Source organism: Taudactylus pleione, unplaced genomic scaffold (assembly GCF_031769625.1).
Source record: "Taudactylus pleione unplaced genomic scaffold, aTauple2 ptg000248l, whole genome shotgun sequence".
Classification (NCBI taxonomy): Eukaryota; Metazoa; Chordata; class Amphibia; order Anura; family Myobatrachidae; genus Taudactylus; species Taudactylus pleione.
In genome coordinates this window covers 3,125,490-3,153,440 of record NW_028284650.1, presented here as the reverse complement: position 1 = coordinate 3,153,440, position 27,951 = coordinate 3,125,490, and the positions used below count along the sequence as shown (strand labels likewise).

Here is a 27,951-nt window from a genome sequence, read left to right as displayed (position 1 = left end):
CTGCTGCAAAATTAATGTTTTGGGGGGGAAAAAAAAAAAAAAAACCACACTTTTCCCAATTTGGTGTTTGGCTGCACTGTGTCCTGCCTTGAGTAACTCAAATCCCCTAAATAGGTTACAAGCCACAGTGCAGTCTCTCATCTGTTACCATGCAAACCCAGCAAGATCCAAGTGTCCCGTGTAAAATGAAGCTGCAAAAATTTACATTTTGTTTTTTATTTGAAATATTACAACATATAAAAAAAGACCTACAATTCCACAAATACAAAGTGGATAAAATCCATTACAGCGAATAAAATTTGATGATTCTTTAAAAACCATTCTATCAAAATACATTTATCATCAGATCAAGAATAAAATAAAAACAGTTGAGTCGACAGTTGCCGAACAAAGTTAATGTTTGCAGTGCACAGATGTAAAAAATAAAAAAAAGGATGGAACTAGAACGTTAGGAGGTAGCATTCCGGGCCAAAGTTAATTCTCTTCCATCTTTTCTTGTTTAACAAGTTCTGCAGAAAGAAAATGGCAAGTCAGCATTTCACTAGGATATCCAGGAAAAACAATGCAGTATTATAGAAGGGTTTCTAGTCAGCGCTCCAGGAAGTTAAGATATCTGTAGTCTTGAAAGGTTGGGAAGTTGTACCAAGTGTAAGAACCACTTTTCTCCTTCAGCAAAGAGGGAGGCAATGGAGCACGAGCAGTCATACATATGCTACCATGTACAGATCAATTGAATGATCCTAGTTATATAATTTAGGAGACCTCACAGAATCTAGCCATGCAAACTGCTATGGCATCCTAACTGCACACCTATTGTGGCCATGCATAAAATAAATATATTTTTGAAGTTACAAACCTGTTTCTTTTTCTTTGAGCTTTGCCACAACACAGGCCTTGATCTCCAAGCCAATCGCTTTTGATAGCGGTGGGGGTACTGCATTGCCAACCTAAAAGATATTATAGGTTAGAGTTCAGCCTGTTTATATACAGCTTCAGCTCCTATTCTCTGCACCAGAGACCCTTACCTGTCTGTGTTTATCCAAGACATTACCGAATAGTCTGTAGGTGTCAGGGAAACCCTGAGACCGAGCACATTCCCGTACACTAACCACACGGTGCTGCTCTGGGTGAAGAACGCGGCCCTGAGAGAACACCAGCATTAGTAAACTGAGTTTGCCTATAGGTTACAGATTAGTGCAATACTGATCCTCCAACAGGGCTTTACAGTAAATAGATTTGAAACATAAAGGCCTTCTTATAAAATTGAGCATAAAATGGAGCAAATGAAGCATTAAATTTCATTCCATTTAACCACAATGGGCAATACTTGAGGCTCTTAACATGAAATGGCTAAAACCATGTGGACCAAGTGCTTGGAGAGTTGTCAGATAACTAGGTACAGATGATTTTTCTAGCAAGTGTCCCTAGAGAAACATTTCAGTGCCCAACTGTAACGGAATCAAGTTGTGTTATTACATTCACTCACTTGTTTACCCATAGGCTCAGGGTTAGTAACTGTGGTGCTGAAAAAACCATCCCACTCTAGTCTCCCGTACAAGCCAGCCCAGTGATTGTGTCTATTTCCTGTGTGTGGCAGACACCAGGGAATGAGAGTGTTGAATTGTCGGTCTGCGGAGTCACACGACTTGCCTGAAGAGAGATCACATTTACAAGAAGTTGACTGGCAGATTGTACAATGCTAGCAATAACTCACTCAACGCCTAGGTGATACTACCTTCAGCACAGGAACAGACTCCTGTTAGCGCTCTAGTACTGTTGCGTCCGTTTTTCTTGTCGCTGTGTGAGTAACGAAGTTTCCGCGTAGTTGTGCCATCAGATAACCGAACCTCGATGTTGGGTAGATCTCTCCAGTCTGAGCCAGGGGCGAGAGGTATGTGTCTCATTCTGGCAGCTACTAAGGCGCTCATGTCCTGTAAAGTTATATGCTGAATGAGCAGCTGTCCTTCTGGCCAAATATCAGAGTCAAAGTAACATTTCCAACTTTGTCCAATTGAAACCAAGCCTGCACATTTGCCTCTTTTAATATATGAAATAAAGGCAAGTGACATCTCAGCATTACACTTATTCAGACCCACCTTACATATGTGATCTCGGAGGATTGGTTGGTACTGCGATCCCCGGATCTGCCGCTGGAACCAGGACTGAGGTTCACCATTGTAGGATATTTCAAGGGAAGAGGCGCCGTTACGGATCTCTGGCAGGTCTGACATTGTATCCCGCACAGTGATTGTTCGGAAGAGGCTGGAGTTTGTCCTGTTATAGGGAGGGGACAATATCAGGGTATTAATTCAGTACGAGCCATTTGACAGTCCAGTGTATGAAGATTTAATAGGCTTCAGGGGAAAAAGTATCATAGCTTAGAGAGATAAGGTAGCAACCAACTTCTAACGAATGTTTCAAGCACAGCCTGTAAAAAAAGGACAGGAAGTACAGACTTTAGCATCTAATATTTGACTCATTTCTTTTGTTCCGTTTAAGTGGTTCAAATGTGGCATTGACATAGAATTGTGTTGAATTTGTGATTTAAAAAAAAAAAAAAAAAAGGTAATTACAGTGACAGGCTTACATTGATGAACTCTTTAGTCTCCTATTATGACAGTCATTGAGACTGGCTGTATTTACCAAAATTAGATCTGTTGGATGTGTTTGCAGTTACCCGGATTCAAGGGTCAGCTTCCAATTACTGGAAGTTCAGAAATTAAGTAATGTACTTGGAAAAATGCAATACCTGCCAGTCAACTGCTAGGTAAATGATCCTTAGTGCTTCCAGCTCTGCAGGAACTGCCGCTAGGAAAGGTTTAAGAGCAAAGCAAGTAGCATCCATTCCACTGGTCAGCCCCCTGCAGATTACACCCTCCTTCCATCAGGGGACCTCAGCTTGTAAATACTTCAGGGCAATAGAAGTTAGAAACAGAATTTGACGGCAGATAAGAGCCACATGGCCCATCTAGTCTGCCCTTTTGAATTCAGTTCACTGACGAGGCATAGTTTCCCACTGGCCTGAAGTAGAACCAGAACAGAAAACACATTTGAGCAGGACATGTAGTTCTGTATGGGTATTTGAGCATGTGCCAAGAGAGATCACTCAAGTATCACCTGACTGCAGGCAGTGGCAGGGTGCACCTGTGTAAAGAGGTTTGGTGTACTCTGGACAATACTGTATCCACATGGCATTCAGAGGTAAGCAATCTTTACTTTTTTTTTTAAAAGAGATAACTACCATGTTAAAAGTGCAGAATTGGTGTTTAGGGGTGCAGGCTTTAAAAATAAAGTAAATAGGGATACCCACAAAAAAAAAAAAAAAAAAAAAGGGAAAGTTTAAAAATGGGAAAATAGGTTCAGGGATATTCTGCAAGTATGCGGTAGGTGTTATCTAGAATAGGCTATTAGCGGCAGGTGCATTTTTGCAGAATTTAAAAAAAATTCCTTTAGTGACTTAATATGTCAGTACCCATTTTCATGTATCCCAAATTTGATGGGACCACTGGAACAAAAAACCCTTAAGTGCTCTTCTGCATCACTTCAATGTCGGAGAAAAAAAAAAAACCCTGCCACAGCTATTTTAAAACAAGGCTTTCTTCTGCAGGCAAAAACAGGGGTACCCATAGTAATCCCATGTCTGGGCATCTTTAGGGGGACCCAGGCACATTTCCCGAAAATTGCCTTTTTTTTGTAGGTCCAAATCCGCCAGGTACGCGCCCGATACTTTATCCCCAGAAAATCTCCGACGTGGAGCGAAGAGTCCAGCACGGACTTTTCGCTCCCTAACTGAACGGGCCCATGTCGGTTTACATTTTCACCCTCATTTTTCTAACACTCAACACTAAGCAGCCACTTTCACATACTCAACACTTCACTGCTATTTGGGGGTACCCCACACCCCAAACAAATCCCCATAGTGTTAGGGACTTACTCAATGTTACAGTAACCTCATAACTATGGCCAATTTATGCCACAAATCACATATGTATAATTATTAATGGTTGTATGGTGCATCTGGTCTCTTTCTATGTTAAAGCCTACAGTACGTTTTGCACAGTTCGAGTCCAAACTTTATTGTAAAAGTTTTAAGAGGGAATAAATACAAACCTGGTGATGTTGCTCATGTATTTTTTGTCATCTACCACAACGTTCAACTGGCAGGCACGGGGAGCGAACACATGCATCGGCTCTGGGAACATGGGAAGCTTCTCTCCTGGGGCAGCTGCTAGTACAATAGCTCTCCTGCGTGTCTGTGCTACACCATACTGGCCAGCCTGCAAGGTTACATACACAAGGTTTAGTAGACTGTTCTGCTTTTAACCCATCCCAAATATTTCACGATTGCACAAAGTAAAGGAAAAAACCTCATTATAAAAAGCAACAGAGAAGGAAAAACAACTTTGCCAAATGTTATGGAAAAACTGCAGTTAACAGATGTTTCAGAAGCAAAAAGTAAACTGTATTCAGTACACTAAAGCAAGTTTCAAGTCTATCAAGTCAACATCTCTGTGCTGCCCAAGAGGAAACAAGTGCCACAACATTGGGAACAGTTTAAGTGGTCTTACCTATTTGACAGCTGAGGTCTGACCTTTTGCAGACATGTAGTGGTGAGTTGGGGGGCCAGTGGTCCCCACTACAGCAATAGGACAGATTTTAGAGGCTGAACAACTTAAGTCTGCAGATGCTGGGAAGAAGGCAAGTATTAGAAGTCACCACCAGGGGCTGAAGTACGTGGCAGCCATCTACTAGGCACTTTGGGGGGTGCGTTTAGTGACAAATCTGTGAGGGGTGGGGAAAGCTACAGTTGAACATCATAAAAAAAAAAAAAAAAAAAAAAGGATCAGGCCTCGTAGATTCAGCAACACAAGCTTCCAGATTGCAGCGACTATTTCCTGCATGTTTGGCTGGTCCCTACATCCTTACTTAAGATCTGTTGTCACTATACTCAGCAGTTTGATGCCACTACACTAGAGCATTGTAAAATAGATGTAAATATGATTAGACACTGGCCTACAAGTAGAGAAGGTTTAGACTGTAGCAACCAGATTGGCTCACTCTGGAGCTTTGAGATGAGGGAAAGTATCTTTGGTTATTGGACACCATTACCTTCCAGTTGCTGGTCACACCATCTATAGCTACGTATAAAGAGTAGACTGGATTTGAAATTGGTTACTAGACACACTGGTAGCACATCTTACCTGAAGTACTCCAAACGTACACTGATATCCCATCCTGACAAGACAGCGAAGGGTTAGTTTAAGCACCATAGAACTTTTGAAGGACACAAAGTTCCTGACATTTTCCAGTAGGAAGTATTTAGGACGGTAGTAGTCACAGTAGCTGCAGGATGGGAGACATTGGCAGATTGTTAACAAAACATCAAACATTCTCCCGTTCAGTAGATTTTAGGCATTTCAAAAGGTCATGGGTTTACCGAGACATTCTGGCTACTTACCTGAGATAAGAGACCACCAGTGAGTTCTTAAATTTGGAGTAGGTTCTGGAATTGAATCGGTTCATCCCGCTAAAGCCTTGGCAGGGTGGGCCTCCACACAGCATCTCTACATCTCCTTTCTGGGGTAGCCTCTGGCCCAGAGAGTTAGTCTTCTCCCCTGACATGACAAGCTTCAACAGAACATTACAGTCTTCCGTGAACACTGTTGTGCCAGGATTGTTTAATCGGAAGGCCTGGGCAGCTGGGTCCCACATCTCTATAGCCCATTTGGTCTCAGATATACCTGTAGAAAATGTTGATTTACTGCCACAATAAGGTTCCATCTTATGATTGTGTGGAAGATCTTCTATAGGCACGTTTATTAATATGGCACAAGAATGACAAAGCTATATTAACAGACACCAACATGAGCGCAGTTAGGCTTTTACCTGCTTGGTGGAACCCCTCAGACAACCCGCCACAGCCAGAGAACACATCCAGAGTACTAAGCTTAGGCACTCTATCCTCTGCAAGTTTCTTCTCACTTTCAGACTGTACAGAGGATTTTCCTTTCCCTACAGGGAGATGAGTAGGGGAATTACACCATAACAATGTTATCATGACCAAAAACTTTACAGTAAAAATATATATACACATACCTTTCCCCTTGCCCTTTCCCTTCCCTTTGTTCGTGGAAGTGCGAGCATGGTTAGGAGGATCCTCAAAGGACTTAGTCTTGGCATTATAGGCCTAGAGAGGGAGCAGCAGTAATTTATGAATCTGAAGACCAGCAGGACATACCTACCCATATCCAGTAGGATTAGATGAACCCAAGTGTATGACTGTGCGCCTGATTCAGAGATGGATGCAATGCAGATGTTTATGCAGTTGAGTAATTCGTGATCTGCACACGTGCAGTTTCATTTTCAGTGCTGCTCGCAGCGAGGATTCTCAGTGATAGACGGACTATGGGTTTGCGACAACTCAAATGCAGGTGTTGACATTTTCAGGGTATATCTGAGCTTGCGATCCCGTACGCGGTAAAAATGGCTCCGGCATCTCAGTTCCCGCAGCCATTCTGCACAACCGTGAGGTTACTCAAAAGTCCGATAACCTGTGACTGATGCTACATCTTTGGAAACTGCGTACTCGTGGGAGTCTCAATACAAATCTCAGCAGCTGCGACACATTTTCACACAGCCAGTGTACTGGCTACCAGCTATAGCGCATTAGCTTACATCTCTGAACCAGGCCCTGTGTACCTACAAAGGCTTAGTTACCTCCAAGAAATAGAATCTGTTTGATCCTCCAGCTGAGTACTCCTGTATAGACTCAGTCAGGTCTTCCTCATACTCTATTTTGCAGAGACCCTGGACATCTTTGAAGTCCACGGTCACCTCTTCATCACTCCAGTACACTGCGTTAATGTCTGAATGGTAACTGGCTTGCATGCCCTTGTGGGTGTTTTCAGGCCTGCGAGAAAATCATAGCAGAAGCACATCATGGATGGGCTCTTAATCTTCCACACACTAGGTTAGTAAAGTCAGGCCCATCACTAGCATTACCTGTAGAACTTGTATATCCGCAGCTTGATGTCCGCCTCATTTGGTTTCTTGTTGCTTCTTTTGTTACAGTAGATCTCCTTGATGCGACCTAGCCGGTATGGCTCTGGGGCATCCAAGTTGCTACCCTTAATGTAGTCAGAGGACTTGCGGTAGTATTCTGGATAGAGATCTTCATCCACATCATCCTTCTTGTGTGATCGCTTAGCAGGACTGCTCAGTTTTACACTACAACCAAAAGAGGAATATTGTACTTCAGCAAATTCTGGACATGCACTATTGTCAGTTAGGAGGATAGTGTACAGCAGGGATAGAGAACCTCAGGCCTGGGGGCCGTATAAAACCCAGGGAGTAGTTTGGTCTGGCCCTCAGAGCTTTTGCCTGTTAGCCTCATCTGGGTAGGTTACCTAGAATGGCCCCCTGCAGCCAAAATCTTTGCAGCAGTGTCCTTTGGATGCTTCAGTCACACCGCTGCCCTTACAGCTCCCCAGAGCATTCTCAGGATGCTCCGGGCATTGCTGTAATCACTGGGCGATTGTGGCCCCGCCTTGTGACATCACATGGAGGGAGCATGGCCTGCAAATATTATATTCGCTAGATATATCTATATCAAAATGGCCCTTGGCAGGAAAAAAAAAAAAAAAGTTTGCTACCCCTGGTGTACACCACTACAATTTGTCACAGGTCAAGACTAACTTCACGTACTGTTCTACATGTCTATGGCAGACCACTAAGATTTGCTTGCTCAGTAAGCAGTATGGAAGCTCCGACTAGAGATAGAAGTTCTTCAGCCTTTATAAAAATGCCATGTATGGGAACATGTCAAAACCAGCTTTTATGGTAGTGCGTGGTGTTAAAGCCTGACACATTATGACCTCCAATAAAAAACACTTCACTGGCCTTCAATGAGCTTGTAGCACTAAACTGTAAATATTAGAGCATTCTTCCTGATGGGTCACATACCTAAAAGTAAAGGCATCAGGCAGGAGTAATACACCATCACCAGTCTTGTATTGCACACCGTTCTTTGTGGCAATGTTGTAGTAGACTTTATCATCAAGATCTTCTGCAATATCAGACACCCTGGGCATTTCCCTCTGCCTTATTTCAGCTAGCCTGACACAGCTGGTACAGAACCTGAGGAGAAAACACATGGATTTGGTGCAACAATTACTTCAGGATAAAATACGTTCAGGTTTCCAAGAGAAGAGATTGAGAAACCCTCCTATTCCCTATGTACCCGATACAACACAAGCCTATAGGACAGGTTTCCCCAACTCCAGTTGCCAGGCAACTCCAACATTGCATGGCTTTCCAGGGGGGATAGGTATGGGATGCCGGCAGTCAGAATTCTGACAGGGTTAGGATACCAGTCGATCGGTATCCAACCCTCCCCTTGGTGCCTGAACCAAACCTCCCACAACCAAAACCTAACCGTCCCCCCAACCACGCTACAGTCTGGATTGCAGTGCCAGTATTCTCAGCGCCGGTATCCCCTGTGCCGTGATACTGGACGTATCCAGCTTTCCAAACAAATTCACAAGTGAAATTAGCTCCACCTGTTGATATTTTAAAGTTTGAGTCAGTGATGACTACACCTGTGCTCCAGCTAGCATAGAAAATATGCACTGTTCGGGTTCCGATGACAGGAGATAGGAACCACCACTATAGGGAAACTAATCAAAACAAGTTATTTTTGGTCCTCTTCATTGACTTAACTGGTTAGAGCTAGTTCGAGCCAGACTCACTTGTGCTTATTGTCCTCTGTTGGTTGTGGATTTGGTGGAGACTCAAAGCGAGCATACTCTGGATCATACCACAGCTGGTAGAAGTAGGACTTGCCATCATCTTCTATCACATCATCACTGTCCACCCCACCCTAAAATAATTAGACATTTGAGCCATGAGAGGCAAGATTAAAATAAACTTCAACAAAGTGGAATTACACTAATTACACATTAGGTTTTAAAGGGTATAATATAGAAGATTATACTATACAGCCTGTTCTCGCCATAACTACTAAACCAGTCTCCACTGACATGTTATGACATGAGTGCCTTGGCTGCCTTCTCCCACAACCATTTGTGAGCAGATTTCTACTAAACAGGAGGCTATTCTAAGATCTGGTAGCAGATTACTCACTTCCATAAACCAGTTGTCAGACGGTGCTTTGTAAGCCACATTGACCTTGCCATGAATATAGGACAGCTGCATGTCCTCACACTCGTCCACAAGGAAGAGTTCCAGGGGATCTGATGTGGCCCCCAGGGCCGTATCTGTGCCCAGGCAGAACCAGTGAGCATGGAACATCGGGCCATTGATATCCTCCCACATGGAGGTGATCCTGCAATTGTGATAAACCATATATTACGTTTTAAAAACTTAAACTGCACAGATCTGACTGGCAATTACATTGGGATTTGACAAAAGAGCACATAAAAGCATTTGACAGTTTTGTATCATAGCTGCAGACAGAAAGTACATAAACAATTGGCCCCACTCCATTAAGTATGCTTTAAATGTAATCATTTAAATGCATTAAAGTTTCAGAATCTCCACAAACCTGGCCAAATACAGAGGCTCGGTGGGATTATCAGGGCTCACAGATACACAATCCCCAACTTCAAGGATTTCAGAGTCAATGGAAACTTTAAGGTAGTATTCCTTCTTCCCTTCAACCTTGAAATGAAGAAATATCCACCATTAGTCTAGGTTAGCAAGGTGACTTCTTCATGTCTATCTCCTCCAAAAAGGGTTACCTTAACTGGGTCACCACGCCAGGAGATCCTGTTCTTTTTTTCCTGTTTCTTCTTACGGCCCTGTAGGATCTTCTTGGGAGATGGCATTTCGGGGATATTGTCATCCACTTCCTCATCTTCATCGGCTTCTTTGACTGCCAGATTTGGACACCTGATAAGACCAATTGTCAGGTGAATGCAGAATTCTGTACTAGCCCCAAGTAGCACACTCATTAGCATGGCATCACATTACCTCCTTTGCAGACAGGCCTGCTTACTACGGCCATTGCCACCGAACTTCACCATGTCCTGGCAGGCTTTGCACTTGCCGCAGTCTGGCTGCTGACAAACCTGTGGAGAGATTGGGTGAGGTAATTGCATTAACAGGTGTTTGCTCCTTGTTCTACAAGAGCCACTGACTAAGTGAGCCAGCACATACCTCACAAACACCACAGCGTCTGCGCTTAGAGTTCTCCTTCTCATCATCATTCTCAATCTGTTCTGAGAAGAAGGTGTCAAAGATCTGGTACACCAGCCTGGTTGTGGTAGCTTTTGTGGGCCCTTTGTCCTTCACAATCTTTGTGGGATGCCTGATCGCATGTCTCCGCGCTGCCCGCCTGAACAGAGAATTTTTAAAGTCTTGTTAAAACAAATGAATATGAAGCATAAGAGTCTCATATTCTGATTGCTAATTAGTTACCCACCTCTTCCCCAGTGTGACACCAGCCAGCTTTATCAGGTCTCTCATGCATGGTGTTATAATGACAGGCTGTTCATCACTATCAGCAGCATCATCGTAGCTCTCTACCTGTTCCACCACAAACTGAGCATGTCTCAGCAGGGAGTCTTCCGTGAAGCGGTTGAAGTTCAGACCAGCTGGAGGGACTGTTGTCTAAGTACAGAGGTGTAACATTACCTTGCGGTCATAGGTAACAGCATGAGAACCTTTTCCAAGCAAGTCCCTTTCTCATCTATGTGATTAATTGATTACACCGTATACAGCCAGTACAGCAACTCAAGGTCTGTCCTCTGGACAGAGTTAAATGCATCTACTGGTTAAGGACAGGTAAACATATTTAAATGGAGTAATCGTGCCCATAGCTTTAAAGAATTACCACCAGTTCAATGTTTTAGTATTTCATGGACTGGCTCCTGGACTTAAGCTCCTAGTGGGAGTGGAGATGGGGTGGGTGCAGGTGAAGCAAAACTATGACCAGGTTTCCCCCTCACCACACATCAGATGGAGCCCAGCCAGGGATTGGCAGATACACAGCTGTGAGGGATAAAGTTACAAAAGCCTCAGGCCAGGAAACAGGTAGGTGGAATTATTAATTTGGGGCATTTAAGCCTTCACTGATCTGGATGTTGCCAAGGCAAGTATTAGCCAAGTCAGGTGCAGGCAGTATGGATAAGGAGTTTTACCATTTCTGTGCTTAGATGCGGACATACTGGGCAATAGGACCAAGCTAGCCAGGACCACTTCTGTTGGCACAAATGCATACTGATTCTCCATGTGCGATATTGTAGTGGTAGTTACAAGCATTATAGTCATAAAATCCCAAGATCACTCTTTACCCATATAGGAGGTATACCCAATGCCCAAGTACCACATGAAGTTCCAGTCAAGTGAGCTGCTCCCAGATGAAACATGGCAAGGAACTAAGGCTACACAAGGTTACTACTTAGTCTCCACTTACTTCAATCTTGTTGAGCAGATCCTCATAGGACACATCTGGATTGTTTTGGAGGAACTCCACCACGATTTTGCTCATATAAATCTTCTCCTGCATCAGAGCAAAGATCTGACCGTACTCCTCACTGGGATCCATCAGAACATAGTCCGCAAAAGCTGCAGAAATAGCGATACATGACCGTTCAGGATGCAACTGCTGAGCATATCCATACAAGTTCCTTTGAGTGTTTTTCCTTACCAGTTGTGAAGCCAATCAGAGCTTTTTCCCCTCCATCAAAGCCAGTTATCCACCATGCGTTAATTGGACCCAGCTTCTTCGCTCTTACTCCACCTGTCAGACAAGGAGTAGATTAAAGACATTCCTCAGAGATGCAGATCACACAGAAAGGTCTAGACTGCCTCACCATCTAGAGAAGGATTGTCATCATATATCGGCTTCACTACACCACTGAAATACAGCTCAACATTCTTCTCGATCAAACCGGCATCAAAGGGACATAGATGACCTCTTTTGTCATAAATACTAGAGAGAAGAGAAAAGTTACATAAATATGGGACTAATGAAGTTCTTTTGTAGCTTATGATAATCTCAAAGTCAACTGTTATGAGGTCAAGATGGGACCAACCTGAAACATGTAACTTTGTGCTGAGGGAGGTCATCGTAGCTTTCAAAGCCATCTTCATTGGCATCAAATAGAGAAAGGCGTTCATCAGTCAACATTTCTGGCTCATCCAACTTAGGAAAGGATATTAAACACACATGTCACTGGCAGGTCAGAGACCATCACAATACAACTTCAGGATAGTGAATTTTATAAATTGCAAACACTTTCCTCTAAAGAGTTACACCACATTACATGGCAGCTATAGCAGGCTACGAGACTACACATAAGTGGTTTAAGATGAAATTGGCAAGTTGTCAGTGTTCACTTACTGCATCAGCTGGATCACCTTGAAAGTACTTAAGATCAGGGTCATCCAGATACTGCCTGCAGTCCATGCATTTTGGTGGAGGGGTCTAAAGCAGGAAGAAAGGTGGGGAGGGGGGAGTGAATAAAATAAGTCTTTACACTGACAGCATTGTGTTTGAGAAAAAAAAAAAGCCCGTTTTAACAGTTCTACCTTAGGTGTCTGCACAGATTGCACTTTTGGAGTTTCCTCTTTGATAGGTCTGCAAATGAATATAGAAGCTGAGTCACAGCGAGACAATGGGAAGATAGTTTCAGAAAGGTAATCTAGTTACAGCAATAGAGGGTTGAAGATTAAAGCCCAGTTGTACCAAGTCACCCTTACCCTTCTTGATCGTCAGTATCAACTTTAAGCTTCTTCTCTACTTGCTCCTGAAGAAAAAAGGAATATAGTCTCAAGACAAGATCATTAAAGCACCCCATAAGATAGCTCAGTTTAATACTTCAAGGGCTCACTATTTGAAGGACTAATGGTTGGCAGTCTCCACTGCAAACAAGTTAAGCTGCCCATCCACTAGTCGATTGACAGCCAATTTGCACGATGACGACGTTATCGTGCAAGCACTTGCAAATAGTCTGCAAATCGGGCACTTTAAAGTCGTAAACGACCAGCGATGCACACGCCCGCTGGTCGCTTTCAACATCGATCGGGCAAACATGCTGGTCAACCTGACAATATCAGGTTCAGCATTTTGCCAGATTGATGAGCCTGCACTAAACGACTGCTCAGCTCATCAGACATAGAACAGCACGATTACAATGTTGTAATCGTGCTGTTTTTATGGTCTGCTAGTGCACAGGTTCTCAAACTCAGTCCTCAGGACCCCAAACAGTGCATGTTTTCCAGGTCTCCTCACGGAATCAGTGAAATTAGCTCCACCTGTGGATCTTTTAAAATGTCAGTGAGTAATGAATACACCTGTGCACCTGCAAAACATGACCTGTGTGGGGTCCTGAGGACAGAGTTTGAGAACTACTGTGCTAGTGCATGGGCAGCATTAGAATACTAAAGCACTGGCATTACAGCTTTCCTAGCTGGCACAATAAAGTGGAATCAAAATTGTGCAATTGTTTAGTTTCCCTAATCCCAGCGCAAGATAAATAACTCCAAGGTCTAAAGGATCAAGTTCCCACTTTCCCATAGTATAGAAGCAAGAAATGATTAGTGTGTAAGAAATATGCAGCTTGGCATAAAGCTGGCACCTGGGTGTAGTCTGCACACACACACACACCTTATCTTCTGTTTCTTGCTCTTCTTCTTGGGGCACTTCAATCTCCGGTTTCACGTCACCATTCACATCATTAGATTTACGCTTGCTGGGCCTGTAGAAAGATTTCACAGTCTAACATGATGGCCAGAAGAAAATTACCGATGTCTATGCCCCAGTGCCCTCATGAATGAAAGCTCTTTAAATTAAGAAATGTAACCATCTTTTCTCCAGGTTAGGAGTAATCTACTTTGCTTCCATTACCAACTAGGTTTAGTGTTTGCCTTCAATTATAAACTCTCCTATATTTAAATGCTGGATGCAAGTCCTTCAAGTGTCAAACAAAATGAATGAGGGCTCCATACTTAACCCGAAGACTGACTTCTTGCCACCTGAAGGACTTTTACATGTATTTAAGTACATACCAACAGTCACTTAGTCTGAAAAGCAAGGACAAGTCTTTACTCCCTAGTATTCCAGAAGGTACTAGAGTTCTGGCTACTGCATTAATTATACTATTCAAGCCAACAGTCCACATTAGGAGTGTTCAGGGTGTGATGTGAAAGTCAGGATCAGACCATGAAGTGACCTCCATAGCAGGAAGCAGACTATTAGTGTACACTTACCCTTTAGAGAACATGGACAGGATGGTGGGCTGTTTGCTTGCACCTCTTGCAGGACGTGCACGGGTAGAAGATTCTGCACAATGAAGAGAAAGCAGTGTTACTGATAAGTCAACCAGGACTGTTCCAGTGACAGGTCAATTAGATTACTAGTGTAATCAGGTTAATGAACACCCCAATAAGAAATTTGTAATGAAGTATAAGGCTGCCAATTAGAGAGAATGAAGGAACAAATAGGTGAACCAGTTTAGAAGATTTCAGCGCAGGCACTAAAAGCTATAGGACACCAGAGAACAAATTCTGGCATTTTACTTTTATTCTCTCCGTTTGTCTTGCTCTTCCTGCCCTTGCGGCCTTTCAGCCCAGGTGTTGTAGCTTCTTCCATCTCTACATCCTCATCGCTGCCACAGGTGCCATTTGGGGAGCATCCATTAGGCTCCCCATTCAGAGACCCATTTTCAATGCCAAGTTCTTTCCGCAGGAATGCTTTCACTTTTGTCAGGTAGCCTTCCTGGGAAAAGAAAACAATTACCCAATATGAGTAGGAGTGAAAAGTAAGTGTCATGAGCATACATTGCTTGTGTGCCATCATTGGTGAGCCTGGCATAGTATACAATGCTGAACAAAGGGGTAGATGTACTAAGCCTTTGAGATAAAGTACCAGCCAGTCAACTCCTGTCATTTCATAGACTGTTTAAAATGTTATAAAAGCTGATTGGCTGGTACATTCCCTCTACAAGGCTTAGTACATATACCCATAAGCCACATGCTAGATAGCATAACCTTTCCCTGATTTGCATAGTGAATCCATGTCTACATCTACCTTTTGGAACTGAGCAGAAGTGGCAAGCGTACAGTTGGTATAAAAAGTCTGACAAGTTACCATGAGAATAGGGCTCAAGATAGAAAACAATGCCAGGGTGCCTGTGCCACCAAGACCTACATGAACATGGAGATAACATTAGGTTTTTCAGAAGTGCACATACTTCAGACAGCTCATCTTTGTTCAGCTTGGCCTCCAGGTCAGTCAGTTTGTCTTTAGCATCTGCTTCCAGGTAGTCCAGCACCAGATTAAGCTTCTGCTCAATGCATTCCTATTAGAGTAACAGTTATACAAATAAGTGACTAAACTTAAGTCAATGAACACCTGTAATTCTAGTGCTGGTGGAGTGTAAAGTCCAGCACTGAAGGACACTTATAAAACCCAACATCCTGCTTTCCCATCCACCATCACAGGCTCAAGAAAAGTTGAAAAATGGGCATCACAAAGAAAGTGAAGTATCCCTTAACCTTTGAGCCTGTGCCATTTGTACCTCGAGGACAGAGTACCATGCAGACAAGCAGTCAGGACACATTTCACACTATACAAGAGGCTCTGAACACTTTAAAAGTCATAAAAAGAAGGTATTGGGAACTCTGCACTTCAGGGATTTAGAAGTGACTACAGCAGTGGTTCGCAAACTTTTTTGAATCACTGTACACTACAGTATCAGCATTTTTTTCCCCCACAGTACTCCTGGGCCAAAAGTTCCTTGAGAAATCCAGCAAATTGTGCTTATATTCACCCTTAGGTTCAGTTAGGTGGTGGACAGGGCTACACATTTTGTCTACATTTTTTGATTGGCAGCCATTAGCACTGGTTTTGCCCATCACACTGACTAAATAATTTTATTTGGTACTGGACAACCAACCCAAGGCACCCCTGCAAGTACCCTGAGGCACCCCAGGGTGTCACAGTACCCAGTTTGGGAATCACTGGACTACAGTACATTAAAAAAAAAAAAAAAAAACACCAGGGATGTTGCTAGATCCAAATTTAAGAACCTTAGGTCACAACCATGTGATCGCTGCAGCAGGGCCAGACAGCTACGTTATTATCCACGTGGGTATAGAGGGGGAACAAACCTGTGGTGAGCGAAGCAACATACTTGGCCAGTTTTGAACTTTGCCCCGGGTCACATGGTTGTGACATCAAAAGGCCCTTTGCGGCACCTCATTCTAGACCAACCCCCAGAGCAGACTGCATCCAGGGTCACACAGCTAGCACTCAGACATTGCATCTCCATAGGCAGAAAGTTTCAGAACATGTTTTGTGATCACAACAAACAAGACAAAGCAGATCACATAGTTCAGGTATATGGACATACTGTAGAGCCAATAAACACCCACCCCCATCCATGTATGTCCTATTGTAGAATCAAGTAGCTGGGTTAGACCTCAGACACTATGCAGGATAACATACCTTGTCAGTCAGACCATCCTGTTCTTTATCCAGAGCTTTCAGCCTAGGAAGGCAAAAAACAGATAGTGATAAGTTCATAGACACAAACCGGTAATATTACAGTGGCAGGCCTGCACCAAACTTATATTGCATAGTATAGGAAACGGAGTCATTGTGTCTAGCTAGGAAAGCCAGGACACTGCCCATCACGTTATTGCCACAAGCACAGCTGGAGAACCAGAAGTCCCAGCATGCACCAAAGAATTATCTGTCAAAGCATGGACTATTCGTTTAGATAAGGAAGGGTCTATGTGAGACATGATGCTGGAACTTGTAGTTTCTCCACACCTGGAGTAGACCGTGGGGTCTGTGGGCAAGTGACGTCACACCGGACACTTACCGCTTCCTGACGTCAGCGGGCAGTGCAGGAGAGGCGGCCTGGGCCGGCATGGCTGCGGGTCACACAGAGAGAGCACCCGGCGGGCGGCGCTGACAGTGGCAGAGAGGAGAGCGCGGGAAATGGAAAATTTTCCCGCCAACACTGGCACCGGCGCTGAGACGGGGAGGGGGCTGCCGGAAGGAGACCCTGGACGGACTCAGTGCCGGTCACCGACAGGACAGAGCAGACAGCTTGCAGATGACAACAACAACACCCGGAACACAAAGGAGCGGATATACACCCGTCAGCACGCGACCGCCTCAGTTTTTCAAATGGCCCCGGGATCACGTGACCCCGCCCCGCCGCAATCTCCCGCGCTTTCCTAGTGACACAGGCTGACGTGTGGAGGCGCAGATCCGCCCTCCTCCTGGGAGAGTTACATGGCGAGTAGGCGTGCTCTTTGTGGGTGACACATCGGCGAGTGAGCGCCCTCCCCTTCCCGCGCCACCGCCCGCTGCTCTCCGGCCTCACACGAGCGTGACGTCAGGTTTAAAGGTCGATGTGGCGGAAAGCTGCACATGCGCAGTGCTTGTTCCAGCGCTAGGACCCGCCCCACGTGACATCACAGGATAGCACCGCCCTCCCAGTGCCGGAGTTCAGTGTTTTCACTGCCACTGCGACAAGGATGCTTTCTGTAGAGTGGAGAAGTTTCTCATAGCAACCAATCAGCTTCTAGCTATCATTTATCAAGTACTTTATATAATATGATTGTAAGAAGCTGTGGGCCTGATTCAGCAAGGAATGCACAGATACAGACGCACGCAATCGGCCGCAGTGAGAATGTGCTAATGATGCATACGCACGACAATCGCAGCACAAAGATGCAGATGCCCAGGACTACATAATACTGCTCCCTTTACCGGCCGTTAACGTCCGTACCGATGCGCAAGGCTGAGAAAACATCGGGAACATCGGAGCAGACTAAAGATCAACCTAACCCTGTCGCAGGAGTTGAGAGATTTCCTGCACGCAGAGTAACGCCAGGCTGCTTCCGGGATCTCAGTGGCTAATTTATGCACGCCCTTGTAACTGGGTGCGAGCGTACTGGCACACCTGCGTTCGGCCGACCACTCCCCGTATCCACCCACAAACGGGACTTCCTGTCAATCACTTTTCCCTGGGTCTGCGTATTCATTGCGCTCGCTTTTGCGGACACTGAGCGGTTTGCGCACGCGCAATGTGACCCAGACGCATGCGCAGACCGCGAACATCGGACGATTGTGTGCATCTGCATCTGTGCGTTCCTTGCTGAATCAGGCCCAGAGTGCGGTTTGGTGTTATTTCTCATTTGTTTCCTCTGGAGTAGTACAGTAGATCGCCCTCCTGTGTGCTACGCCTGTGTCCACTTTACTCTCACTTTTTCTGTCATGTCAGGCAAAGGGGGAGATGTAGCAAACTTTGGAAAAAGTAAAGTGGACAATTCGCCCAAAGCAACTAATCAGCATTTAACTGCCATTTCATGGACTGCTAGATAGGGATGGCCATCTCTGGGGTGTCCATCAATGTTTACCATTGATGGGCCCATCGATTTCTCAAAAATCATCTATGGTGAACCATCGATGATTTGCACACGTTGATGGGCACTGCTGCTAGTGGTTAGGCAGGCCGCTAGACAATCAAAAATGATGGCGGGGATTAGTGGCAGCCGGGGGCGGGGTTAAACTCATCCTGAGAAGGGAAAAAAAAGCCTCCCTCTCATTTATCAATGGCGGAGAACCATTGGTTCTCTGCCATCGATGTCAAAACTAGTTGACATAAATTGGCCACCATCAATGTTTTCAAAACATTGATAGCCGATTGGCATCCCTATGATAAATTACATTTCTACTTCAGGGTCCATAGGGAGTCCACAGGGTTGACCTTGGGGATATAGCTGGATCAGGATCCATGGGCACCACACAGTTAAGCTTTTAGCTCCCAGGATGCACTTGGGTCCTCCTCTATACCCCGCCCCCGAGCCACAGGCACCTCAGTGTAAGTTGGTGCCCGGCCGGAGTCGGTCACCGCGCAGGGGGGCTGCAGGAGCAGCCCCCAGAAGCCTTTTTTTTTTTTTTTACTACAGACGGCAGCGAAGGGCTGTCTATACAGACGCCCACGCTGCCGCTCTGATCCCCGACTGGCGCCGCGACGCCAGTACTGATCTGGGGATCGCGGCGGGAGGACAGAGTCTGTACTAGCCGGACTCTGTCTACCTCCCAGGACTGCTGCCGGAGTTGCCGGGGATTCAGGTAAGCCGCGCGTCGCTGGCTAGCGGCGGCGCGCGGAATGCCTTCAGATGCAGTCCTTTAGCCTCCGGTCCTGGGGACAGACCGGAGGCTGCTGGCAGTGGCGGCGGGCCCCCCCATAACATGTGGGACCACTAGACCACCAGGGATAACAGGCAAGCGGGAAGCCAGCATCCCCGGGGTTATGGCCAGCCAGGGGAGGAAGCCTTCCCTGTTCAGCGGCTCCTCAGCTCAGCGTGCCTTTCAGCACGCAGTCTGGCGTCGCTGAGCTGCAGTCTCTTCGGCCACTCCTCCTCTGAGGTCTCTGGGGGCCATTTTCTCACAGTGGCAGCGCAGATCTCAGGGAGCACGCGGACCGGTCCCCCTGTGTACCTCTCCCCTGATTTAAGGACAGTGTACACAGCACTATAGCCCTCCCAGACACTGAATCTGGGAGGTTGATTGTAGTGGAAAGGTGCAGTGAATATATCTTCTCTGCATGGTATGTGACTTTTGCTAGTGCTGCCTGTCTGTGCTTATTTTCCGCTTACTGTCAGCTTATACCTGTCCCTTTACTTCTCCTACAAGCCCTGCAGGTGTGTGGGGGAAGGGTGTTTCTACTGACCTCACTTATATAGATCACGTATTTGTGAGGTTCGTCACATACAGTTGTGTGCGACACAGTGCCATATTGTGGGCTGTTGTTCAACACACCGGTGAGTGCGTTTACTTCTGCCCTGTTGCCAGATATATAATATATTCTGTCATGTCAGACGAGGAGGTTGAGCGCTCAGTGGCTCCGGCGTTGGCCTCCTGCGGACGCTGTTCTGCAGGAGTGGATAGGGAGGATTTGTCACAGGATGGCATGTGTAGTCGGTGCCAGGTGGCTCCTGGCCCATCCAGACCTTCTCTGACGCAGGAACCACCGTGGGCGATGTTTTCTCAAGTGCTGGTGTCTATTGCGGACCGTCTGTCGGTCCCGACTGCTCTCCCTACTAGGGCGTTACCCCAGCCGACCATTCCCCGGGTGTCCCGCAGTTATTGCGGAGTCCTCCTGGGTCTCAGTCTGTGGGTCCATATGCGGGGTTGCCTATGTATATACAGGCTTCCCCTGTGCCGCAGGCAGCCTGTGGTACCTTTTCAGGCCCCTATGGCGACTCCTCCACCCTGGGTGGATGTGCTCTCCAACTCCGTGCAAAATTTGGCGGCCACATCCTCGGCTTTTCAGTCAATGTTAGAGACTGACATGCCTTCCAGGGTTTCAAAACGCCCACTCATGGCGCGGGCGGCTCAGGTATCGGACTCAGAGGGTTCCTCAGATGGTGGGGAGGTCCCTGATGACACTGACTCGGACGCCTCGGGCCAGGAAATGGATACCAAGTCGTCCATTAATGTGCGAGCACTGGTTAGGGCGGTGCAAGCTATTCTTATAGAGGATGAGGCACCGGTTCCTAAGTCGAAGTTTCCTAGTTTCAAAAAAACTAAGGTGGCTTCTGCGGTGTTTCCCCTGTCGGATCAGTTGACGGATCATATGGCGGTAGCTTGGCAGGCGCCCAGTAAGAGATTCCTTCCTCAGAAGCGGTTGACTTCTAATTATCCCTTCCCTGAGGCACATTGTAAAAAATGGGAAACTCCACCGGCGGTGGATTCCCATGTCACCCGTTTAACTCAGGGCGCTACCTTACCATTACCGTCGATATCCTCGCTGAAGGATCCCACGGACAGGAAAGTTGAAACTTGCTTAAAGTCTATTTACTCCCTCTCTGTGGCGGTGGCCCGACCGTCCATGGCCTTCTCCTGGGTGGCCAAGGCCATTGAGGGGTGGGCCAATGCATTGGAAGATACCTTCCCGGACGACGCTCCGGATGTCCAGAGGGCGTTGTTGGGACAGATGAGGGACGCTGCTTCTTACATTGGGGAAGCTTCTTTAGATGCTAGTCTGCTGACTTCGCGGGTATCGGCTGCAGCGGTGTCTGCCCGCCGATCCTTATGGTTGTGGTCCTGGAGAGCGGACTCTGATTCAAAGAAAGGCCTGGAGGCCTTACCTTTCAATGGGGAATTACTATTTGGTCCGGACTTGGACAAAATAGTGGATACCCTGGCTAAATCCAAGTCGGCTTTCCTCCCTTCGGCAGCACTGCCTGCTAAGGTTCGGAGTTCGGCTTTTCGTTCCTTTCGGGTTCAGGGTAAGGCAAAAGGTCAGTCCTTCCCCAGACAGTCTGCGAGTAAGACTGCCTCTAAACCCAAGAAGCAAGCCTGGAGTGCTCGGCGCCCTTCTTCCAAGCAGGAAGATAAACCTGCGGCCTGATGGGACGGGCCTCCCTCTGGGGGACCTCAGAGTGGGAGGCCGACTTCTTCTATTTGCCCAGTGCTGGCACAATACCAGCACGGATGCCTGGGTTCGAGAAGTGGTCTCCCGGGGGTACGCCCTGTATTTTCGGCACAGACCACCCCACCAGTTTTTCTGCACCAGTCCTTCTCAGGACAAGACCAAGGCGTTACAGATTCAGGAGGCTATAGAGTCCTTGCTGAAAGCAGGGGTCATTGTTCCCATTCCTCAATCACAACGAGGGACGGGGTATTATTCGTCTCTGTTTCTGGTGCAGAAACCCAATGGTTCTCATCGCCCTATCCTCAACTTGAAGTCTCTGAACAAATTCCTCAGAGTTCCCAAGTTCAGGATGGAAACGTTACGTTCCATCATTCTGGCGATGGAATCGGGGGATTACATGGTGTGCCTGGATATCCAGGACGCCTACCTCCATGTTCTGATAGCACCTTCGCACCAGCAGTATCTGAGGTTCGCTATCCTTCAACACCACTATCAGTTCCGAGCGCTACCCTTTGGTCTCTCCACTGCTCCGAGGGTGTTCACGAAGATTATGGCGGTCATGGCCGCACATCTTCGGAACCAGAATGTACGGCTGCTGCCGTATCTGGACGACCTCCTGTTGCTGGCGAGCTCCCCAGAGGTACTGCTTCAACATCTCCACCTGACGATTGCTTGCCTGCAAGCACACGGGTGGTTGATAAATTGGAAAAAGTCCTCCCTGATTCCATCACAGCGGATGGTTCATTTGGGAACCCTGCTGGATTCGCGTCAGCAAAGGATTTTTCTGACTCCGGAGAAGGTCGCCTCCCTACAGCTGCGGATACGCAGTTGCCTGAGCAGTCGCCGCCTGTCTGTCCATTCAGCTATGAGAGTTCTGGGGTCCATGGTGTCGACATTCGACATGGTGGAATTTGCCCAGTTCCATTCCCGGCCCATGCAGGGGCTGATTCTATCGGAATGGAACGGGTTACCTCACCGGATCCGCTCTCAGGTGCTGGTGTTGTCTCCGGAGGTTTGGCAATCTTTGGCTTGGTGGCTTCAGACAGCTCATCTGGTCGAGGGGCGCCCCTTTTGGATCCCGGACTGGGTCCTGCTCACGACGGATGCCAGTCTCCGGGGTTGGGGGGCAGTGACCGGTTCATTGTCTCTCCAGGGTCGTTGGTCTGCGGAAGAGGCACTTCTCCCCATCAACATCCTGGAACTGCGGGCAGTATACAGGGACCTGCAGTCGTCCGGTCCCGCTCTTCACGGAAGGGCGGTACAGGTGCAGTCCGACAACGCCACCACGGTGGCGTATATCAACCACCAAGGAGGAACTCGCAGTCGGGCAGCGATGTCGGAGGTGTCTCGCATCCTGACTTGGGTGGAGTGTCACATTCCAGCGATCTCGGCGGTCTTCATCCCCGGAGTCCTCAATTGGGAAGCGGACTTCCTCAGCCGTCACGACGTGCATCCCGGGGAATGGTCGCTTCACCCAGAGGTGTTTCAGCTACTCGTGGACAGGTGGGGACTGCCGGAGCTGGACTTGATGGCCTCCCGTCACACTCACAAGTTGCCCGTTTATGGGTCAAGGACAAGAGACGCAGGCGCAAGTCTGGTGGACGCGCTGTCGGTGAAATGGACGTTTCACCTGGCGTATCTGTTTCCTCCGATATCCCTACTTCCTCGGATTCTGCGGAAATTCAAGCAGGAGGGCGGAACGCTCGTGCTGGTGGCTTCGATGTGGCCCAGACGGCCTTGGTACTTCGATCTCAGGAGCCTCTCCATCGACGCGCCGTGCCTTCTTCCTCAGCGTCGGGACCTGTTGTCTCAAGGGCCCTGCCTTTACCCGGATCTGGGTCGGCTGTCTTTGACGGCGTGGCTCTTGAGACAGCCGTCTTGAGGTCTCGGGGCTTCTCCAGTTCGGTTATTGGTACCATGCTCAGGGCACGCAAGCCTGCTTCAGCACGGCTTTATCACAGGGTGTGGCACACTTACTTTCAGTGGTGTCAGTCCAGACATTATGATCCTCAGGTGTTCCGAGTTTCTAGGATCTTGGAATTTCTTCAATCAGGATTGGACCTCGGCTTACACCTTGCATCTCTGAAGGTTCATGTGTCCGCCTTGTCCGTGTGGTTTCAACGGCGGATTGCAATACTGCCGGATGTTCACACCTTTTTCCAAGGTATTCTCAGGATCCAGCCTCCCTTTGTGCCTCCTGTGGCTCCTTGGGACTTGGCGGTGGTTCTACGGGTCCTGCAGGGTCCTCCATTTGAGCCTCTTGAGTCGGTGGAGCTCAAGTGGCTGACACTTAAGACTGGTTTTCTCCTGGCAATTGCTTCGGCCAGGAGGGTGTCTGAATTGGGGGCGCTTTCCTGTCGCCCTCCTTTCCTGATTTTTCACCAGGACAGAGCGGTGCTCCGCACTCGTCCTGAGTTTTTGCCCAAAGTGGTCTCGAAGTTCCACATTAATCAGGAACTTGTTGTGCCAGCTTTTCAGTCCCCTGATCTTTCAGCTGGTGAGACTTCCTTAGATGTGGTTCGGGTGCTTAGAATCTATGTGGACCGGACGGCTTCGGTTAGGAAGTCTGATTCCTTGTTTATCCTATTTGGTTTTCACAAGAGGGGTTGGCCTGCCAACAAACAAACGTTAGCCCGTTGGCTTCATTCCGTTATTTGTGAGGCTTATGCACAGGAGGGTTTACCTGTGCCAGCCTCTGTTAAGGCTCATTCCATTCGTTCTGCGGGTCCTTCTTGGGCTGCTAGACGTGGCGCTTCTGCTGTTCAGCTGTGTAAGGCGGCCACTTGGTCTTCAATTCAAACGTTTTTGAGGTTCTATGCGTTTGACACCTTCGCCTCTCAGGATGCATCCTTTCAGCACAGGAGCGTCCCCGCCCTTAGTTGAACTGCTTTGGGACATCCCCAAGCTGTGGACCCCCTATGGACCCTGAAGTAGAAAACAAGAGATATGGTAAGAACTTACCTTTGTTATCTCTGTTTCTACGAAGTCCATAGAGTCCACAGGGACCCCGCCCTGACGCACCTGGCTTCAAATGGGCTGTGTGGCTGGTCACCGGTTTTCTGTCTCCCATTTCTGTGAGTATGGTTTCTTGTGTGTTCCAGTCTTCCTTCTCTCTGTTCCATATTCTCCTCCGGCCTAGGCTGCTTACCAACTGAGGTGCCTGTGGCTCGGGGGCGGGGTATAGAGGAGGACCCAAGTGCATCCTGGGAGCTAAAAGCTTAACTGTGTGGTGCCCATGGATCCTGATCCAGCTATATCCCCAAGGTCAACCCTGTGGACCCTATGGACTTCGTAGAAACAGAGATAACAAAGGTAAGTTCTTACCATATCTCTTGTTTTAGAAGCTACCTGTCTCCAAGGCTTGACACATCTCTCCCAAAAGGATTAGAACCTGAGTATAGCTGGGTACACATTAATTAGACGAGCTGTGTACCCGACCAACGGCAGGTACAACTGAATGACATATCATGCGGCAGTTCGTACACACCACGCGATCTGGTGAACCACCACATGATATGTCATTCCCCCGCCGCATCCAAATGCGTGAGGTCGTCAGTCAGATCTTCAGATTGTATAGTATGTGTATGGACACTATGTGCTCTAGAAAACCAGCTATATTTGCTGTAGAAGCTGCTAGGAGTGGAGGTAACTAGCCTTTATGTTTGTAAATGTGCCCAAAGACGCACCTCCTAGCGCTAATCTTTTTAATGGTAACCAGTGTATTATATAACCTGGACTGGAATGGGTACGATTCCCGTCAGCGGCAGCCCGACAGGAGCAGAGTGCGAAGCAGCGGAAGTCCGACAGCGCTGGAAATCCCGATCGTGGCTAGGTAAGTATCTGCTAGCCTAACCTAACAACCCTAACCCTCCTTAGGGGTGCCTAACCCTAACTTCCCCCCAAGTGCCTAACCCTAATCCCCCCTCTAAGTGCCTAACCACCCCCTTTCCCGCTGCCTAAACCTAAGTCCCCCGGGGGGGTGCCTAACCCTAAGTCCCCCCCGGGAGCACTAAACCTAACCCTCCCCCCCCGCAGCTGTCCGCTCGCGGCGCCCGGCATCACTATGATCGTGATGCCGTTCTCCTGGCGTCGGGGAAATGCGGGCGTCTACATCTAGACGCCCGGCATTTCACCCATGCCGGGATAAGACAGTCGGGAAGACGGCTGCCGGTATTTAGGCAGTCGGCTTCCCGATTGCTTTCCCCTGGACTAACTTCTGTGGTCTGTGTGTATGTATGTGCAGTATCATATCGATCATATCATTATCGTTCATATTGTGCATATGCATTCGGTGCCTCCAACCCACCAACGTATGGACGATAAAGTTATCTTCCATCGACCGTGCATGCAGGCCAACCTAATCGATATCGACCACGTTATTATAGGGGGTCGCTGACCATCGTTGGTGAGTTGGTGGTGTGCTGGATGATCGATATTGATCATCCAGCACACCCGGTAGATCGTTCAGCGATATAGTTATCGCTGATGGTCGTCACGTGTGTATGCACCATAACTTCTCCTGATTAATCCCCTTATCAATACACTTTTGTAGTTGTACTCAGAATCTTATCTGTACTGTTCTTTGACCTGCATTCTTCCATACCTACTTTCACTGTCTCTATCCATGGTACACACTACAACTTTCCCAACAGCATACCCTTGAGTAGCCACCTTGACTGTGCTCAACTTGTATTACCTTTTGTGGTATTTGCTCCCTTTAACTTATCAATTTATCCACTATTATTCACTGCAAAAACGTGTCCGCACTCCTGCCCATCCTCACCACCTGCCCTTATCTCCCTCTCAGAACCAGCCCACCTCCACACACCTGCAACCCTGCCAATCTCATCCATATCGCCCTCTCTCCCTTTCTCCTGTGCCCTCTGCAATTCCAGATCCATCAATTACAAACTAGCTGCTATCCATGACCTCTTCATCTCTTACTCTCTTAACCTTCTTGCTATCACTGAAACCTGCAACCCCACTGCTCTCTCATATTGGGGCCTCTCTTTTACCCACTCCGTCAGACCTGATGACTGCCAGGGCAGCGGAATGGGCATTCTCTTTTCCCCCAGCTGTAACTTTTTCGTTATCCCCCTCAGCCCTCCCTTTACTTTTCCTCCTTTGAAGTCCACTCTATCCGTCTATTCTATCCCATCCATCTCCATGTCTCCGTCATCTACCGTCCCCCGTGGCCCCAATTCCCAACTTCTTGACCACTTTGCTGCCTGGCTTCCCCACTACCTCTCCTCTGGCCTCCCCTTCCTGAGCCTAGGTGACTTGAACATCCCCACTGACCCAGCTTCTACCAAACTTCTTGCCCTCTCCTCCTCTTTTGGACTTTCTCAATGGACCTCCACTCCCATCCACTGCCTTGGCCACTCAATTGACCTTGTTTTCTCCCACCTCTGCACTCTCTTTGACTTCTCCAACTCCCCCTTCCTACTCTCTGACCACCATCTCTCCTTCAATCTCTACTCTTTTTCTTCACCCCTCCTCATGCCCAAATCTACCTTCAGCAGATGCCATCTCAATGCTCTTGACCTCGCTATTCTCTCCTCTTCGCTTGATACTCTCCTCTGTCTATCCTTGCTTGACTCAACCAGGCAGCCTCCTTCTACAATCTCAGCCTCACCTCCGCACTCGACTCTGTTGCCCCCACTTCTCCTGTCCCACTTTGCTGCTCCAAGCCCCAACCTTGGCACACCAAATTTACCCGGTTCCTTCAAAAGTGATAACTCACCGCTGAACGCCACTGGAGGAACTCTCGCTTCCTTCACTTCAAGTTCATTCTCTCTTCCTACTGCTCTGACCTCTCCCTTGCTAAGCATTTTTTCTCAAGTGTTTTATCTGTTCTCAGTACTCCAACCCGCGCCAACTCTTTGCCAAATTCAATACACACCTCCAAAATGTAGGCCATGCATCACAATACCTCCTCTTCCCTTCCCCCTAGCCACCTGCCCTTGTGCTCCTTCTGCCCCACCTCACCTCTTTCATTCCCTCTCCCCAACTGCATGCTCCCACCTTGCTCACCTCTTCAATCTATCCCTTTCCACTGGCATCTTCCCCTCCCAACTTCAAACTCTCTATTATCTCACCCATTCTAAAAAATACAACTTTGACCCCTCCTCACTCCTTTATTACCACCCCATTTCTCTTCCCCCTTTTGCCTCTAAAATACTTGAGCGGCTTGTCTACAACCGTCTCACCTGCTGCCTCACTGACAATTCTATCCTTGATCCTCTCCAATCTGACTTCCGCCCCCTCCATTCCACTGAAACTGCCCTGGCCAAAATCACCAATGATCTTCTCTTGGCCAAGTCCAGGGGCCACTTTTCCCTCCTTATCCTCCTGGAACTCTCTGCGGCCTTTGACACCATGGATCACCCTCTCCTACTGTGCACCCTTCAGACTAAGGGTCTCTCTGTCACCATCATTTCTTGGTTCAACTCCTACCTCACCGACTGCTCCTTCTCTGTCTCTACCTCTGGGTTCCACGTCCCATCCTTCCTGTGAGCATCCCCCA

At 47.5% G+C, this 27,951-nt stretch overlaps 1 protein-coding gene across 1 annotated transcript; it reads right to left on the bottom strand.

Annotated features, from left to right (window-relative positions):
• Nucleotides 1–228: 228 nt before the first annotated feature.
• On the bottom strand, nucleotides 229–17,327 carry DNMT1 (DNA methyltransferase 1). The gene is made up of 34 exons (XM_088479866.1): nucleotides 16,851–17,327; nucleotides 16,472–16,514; nucleotides 15,216–15,323; nucleotides 14,542–14,740; nucleotides 14,233–14,305; nucleotides 13,631–13,721; nucleotides 12,724–12,770; nucleotides 12,553–12,601; nucleotides 12,365–12,448; nucleotides 12,057–12,166; nucleotides 11,835–11,953; nucleotides 11,669–11,761; nucleotides 11,435–11,586; nucleotides 10,442–10,629; nucleotides 10,177–10,354; nucleotides 9,991–10,088; nucleotides 9,759–9,909; nucleotides 9,563–9,678; nucleotides 9,142–9,343; nucleotides 8,748–8,878; nucleotides 7,963–8,136; nucleotides 7,003–7,227; nucleotides 6,718–6,910; nucleotides 6,097–6,187; nucleotides 5,887–6,012; nucleotides 5,459–5,741; nucleotides 5,202–5,343; nucleotides 4,111–4,277; nucleotides 2,097–2,274; nucleotides 1,736–1,931; nucleotides 1,487–1,650; nucleotides 1,026–1,142; nucleotides 857–947; nucleotides 229–509 (listed from the first exon to the last, which is right to left on the bottom strand). The coding sequence occupies exons 1-34, from the start codon at nucleotides 16,898–16,900 to the stop codon at nucleotides 475–477; spliced, it is 4,464 nt and encodes a 1,487-aa protein (XP_088335992.1). The 5' UTR covers nucleotides 16,901–17,327; the 3' UTR covers nucleotides 229–474.
• Between the last annotated feature and the right edge of the window lie 10,624 nt (nucleotides 17,328–27,951).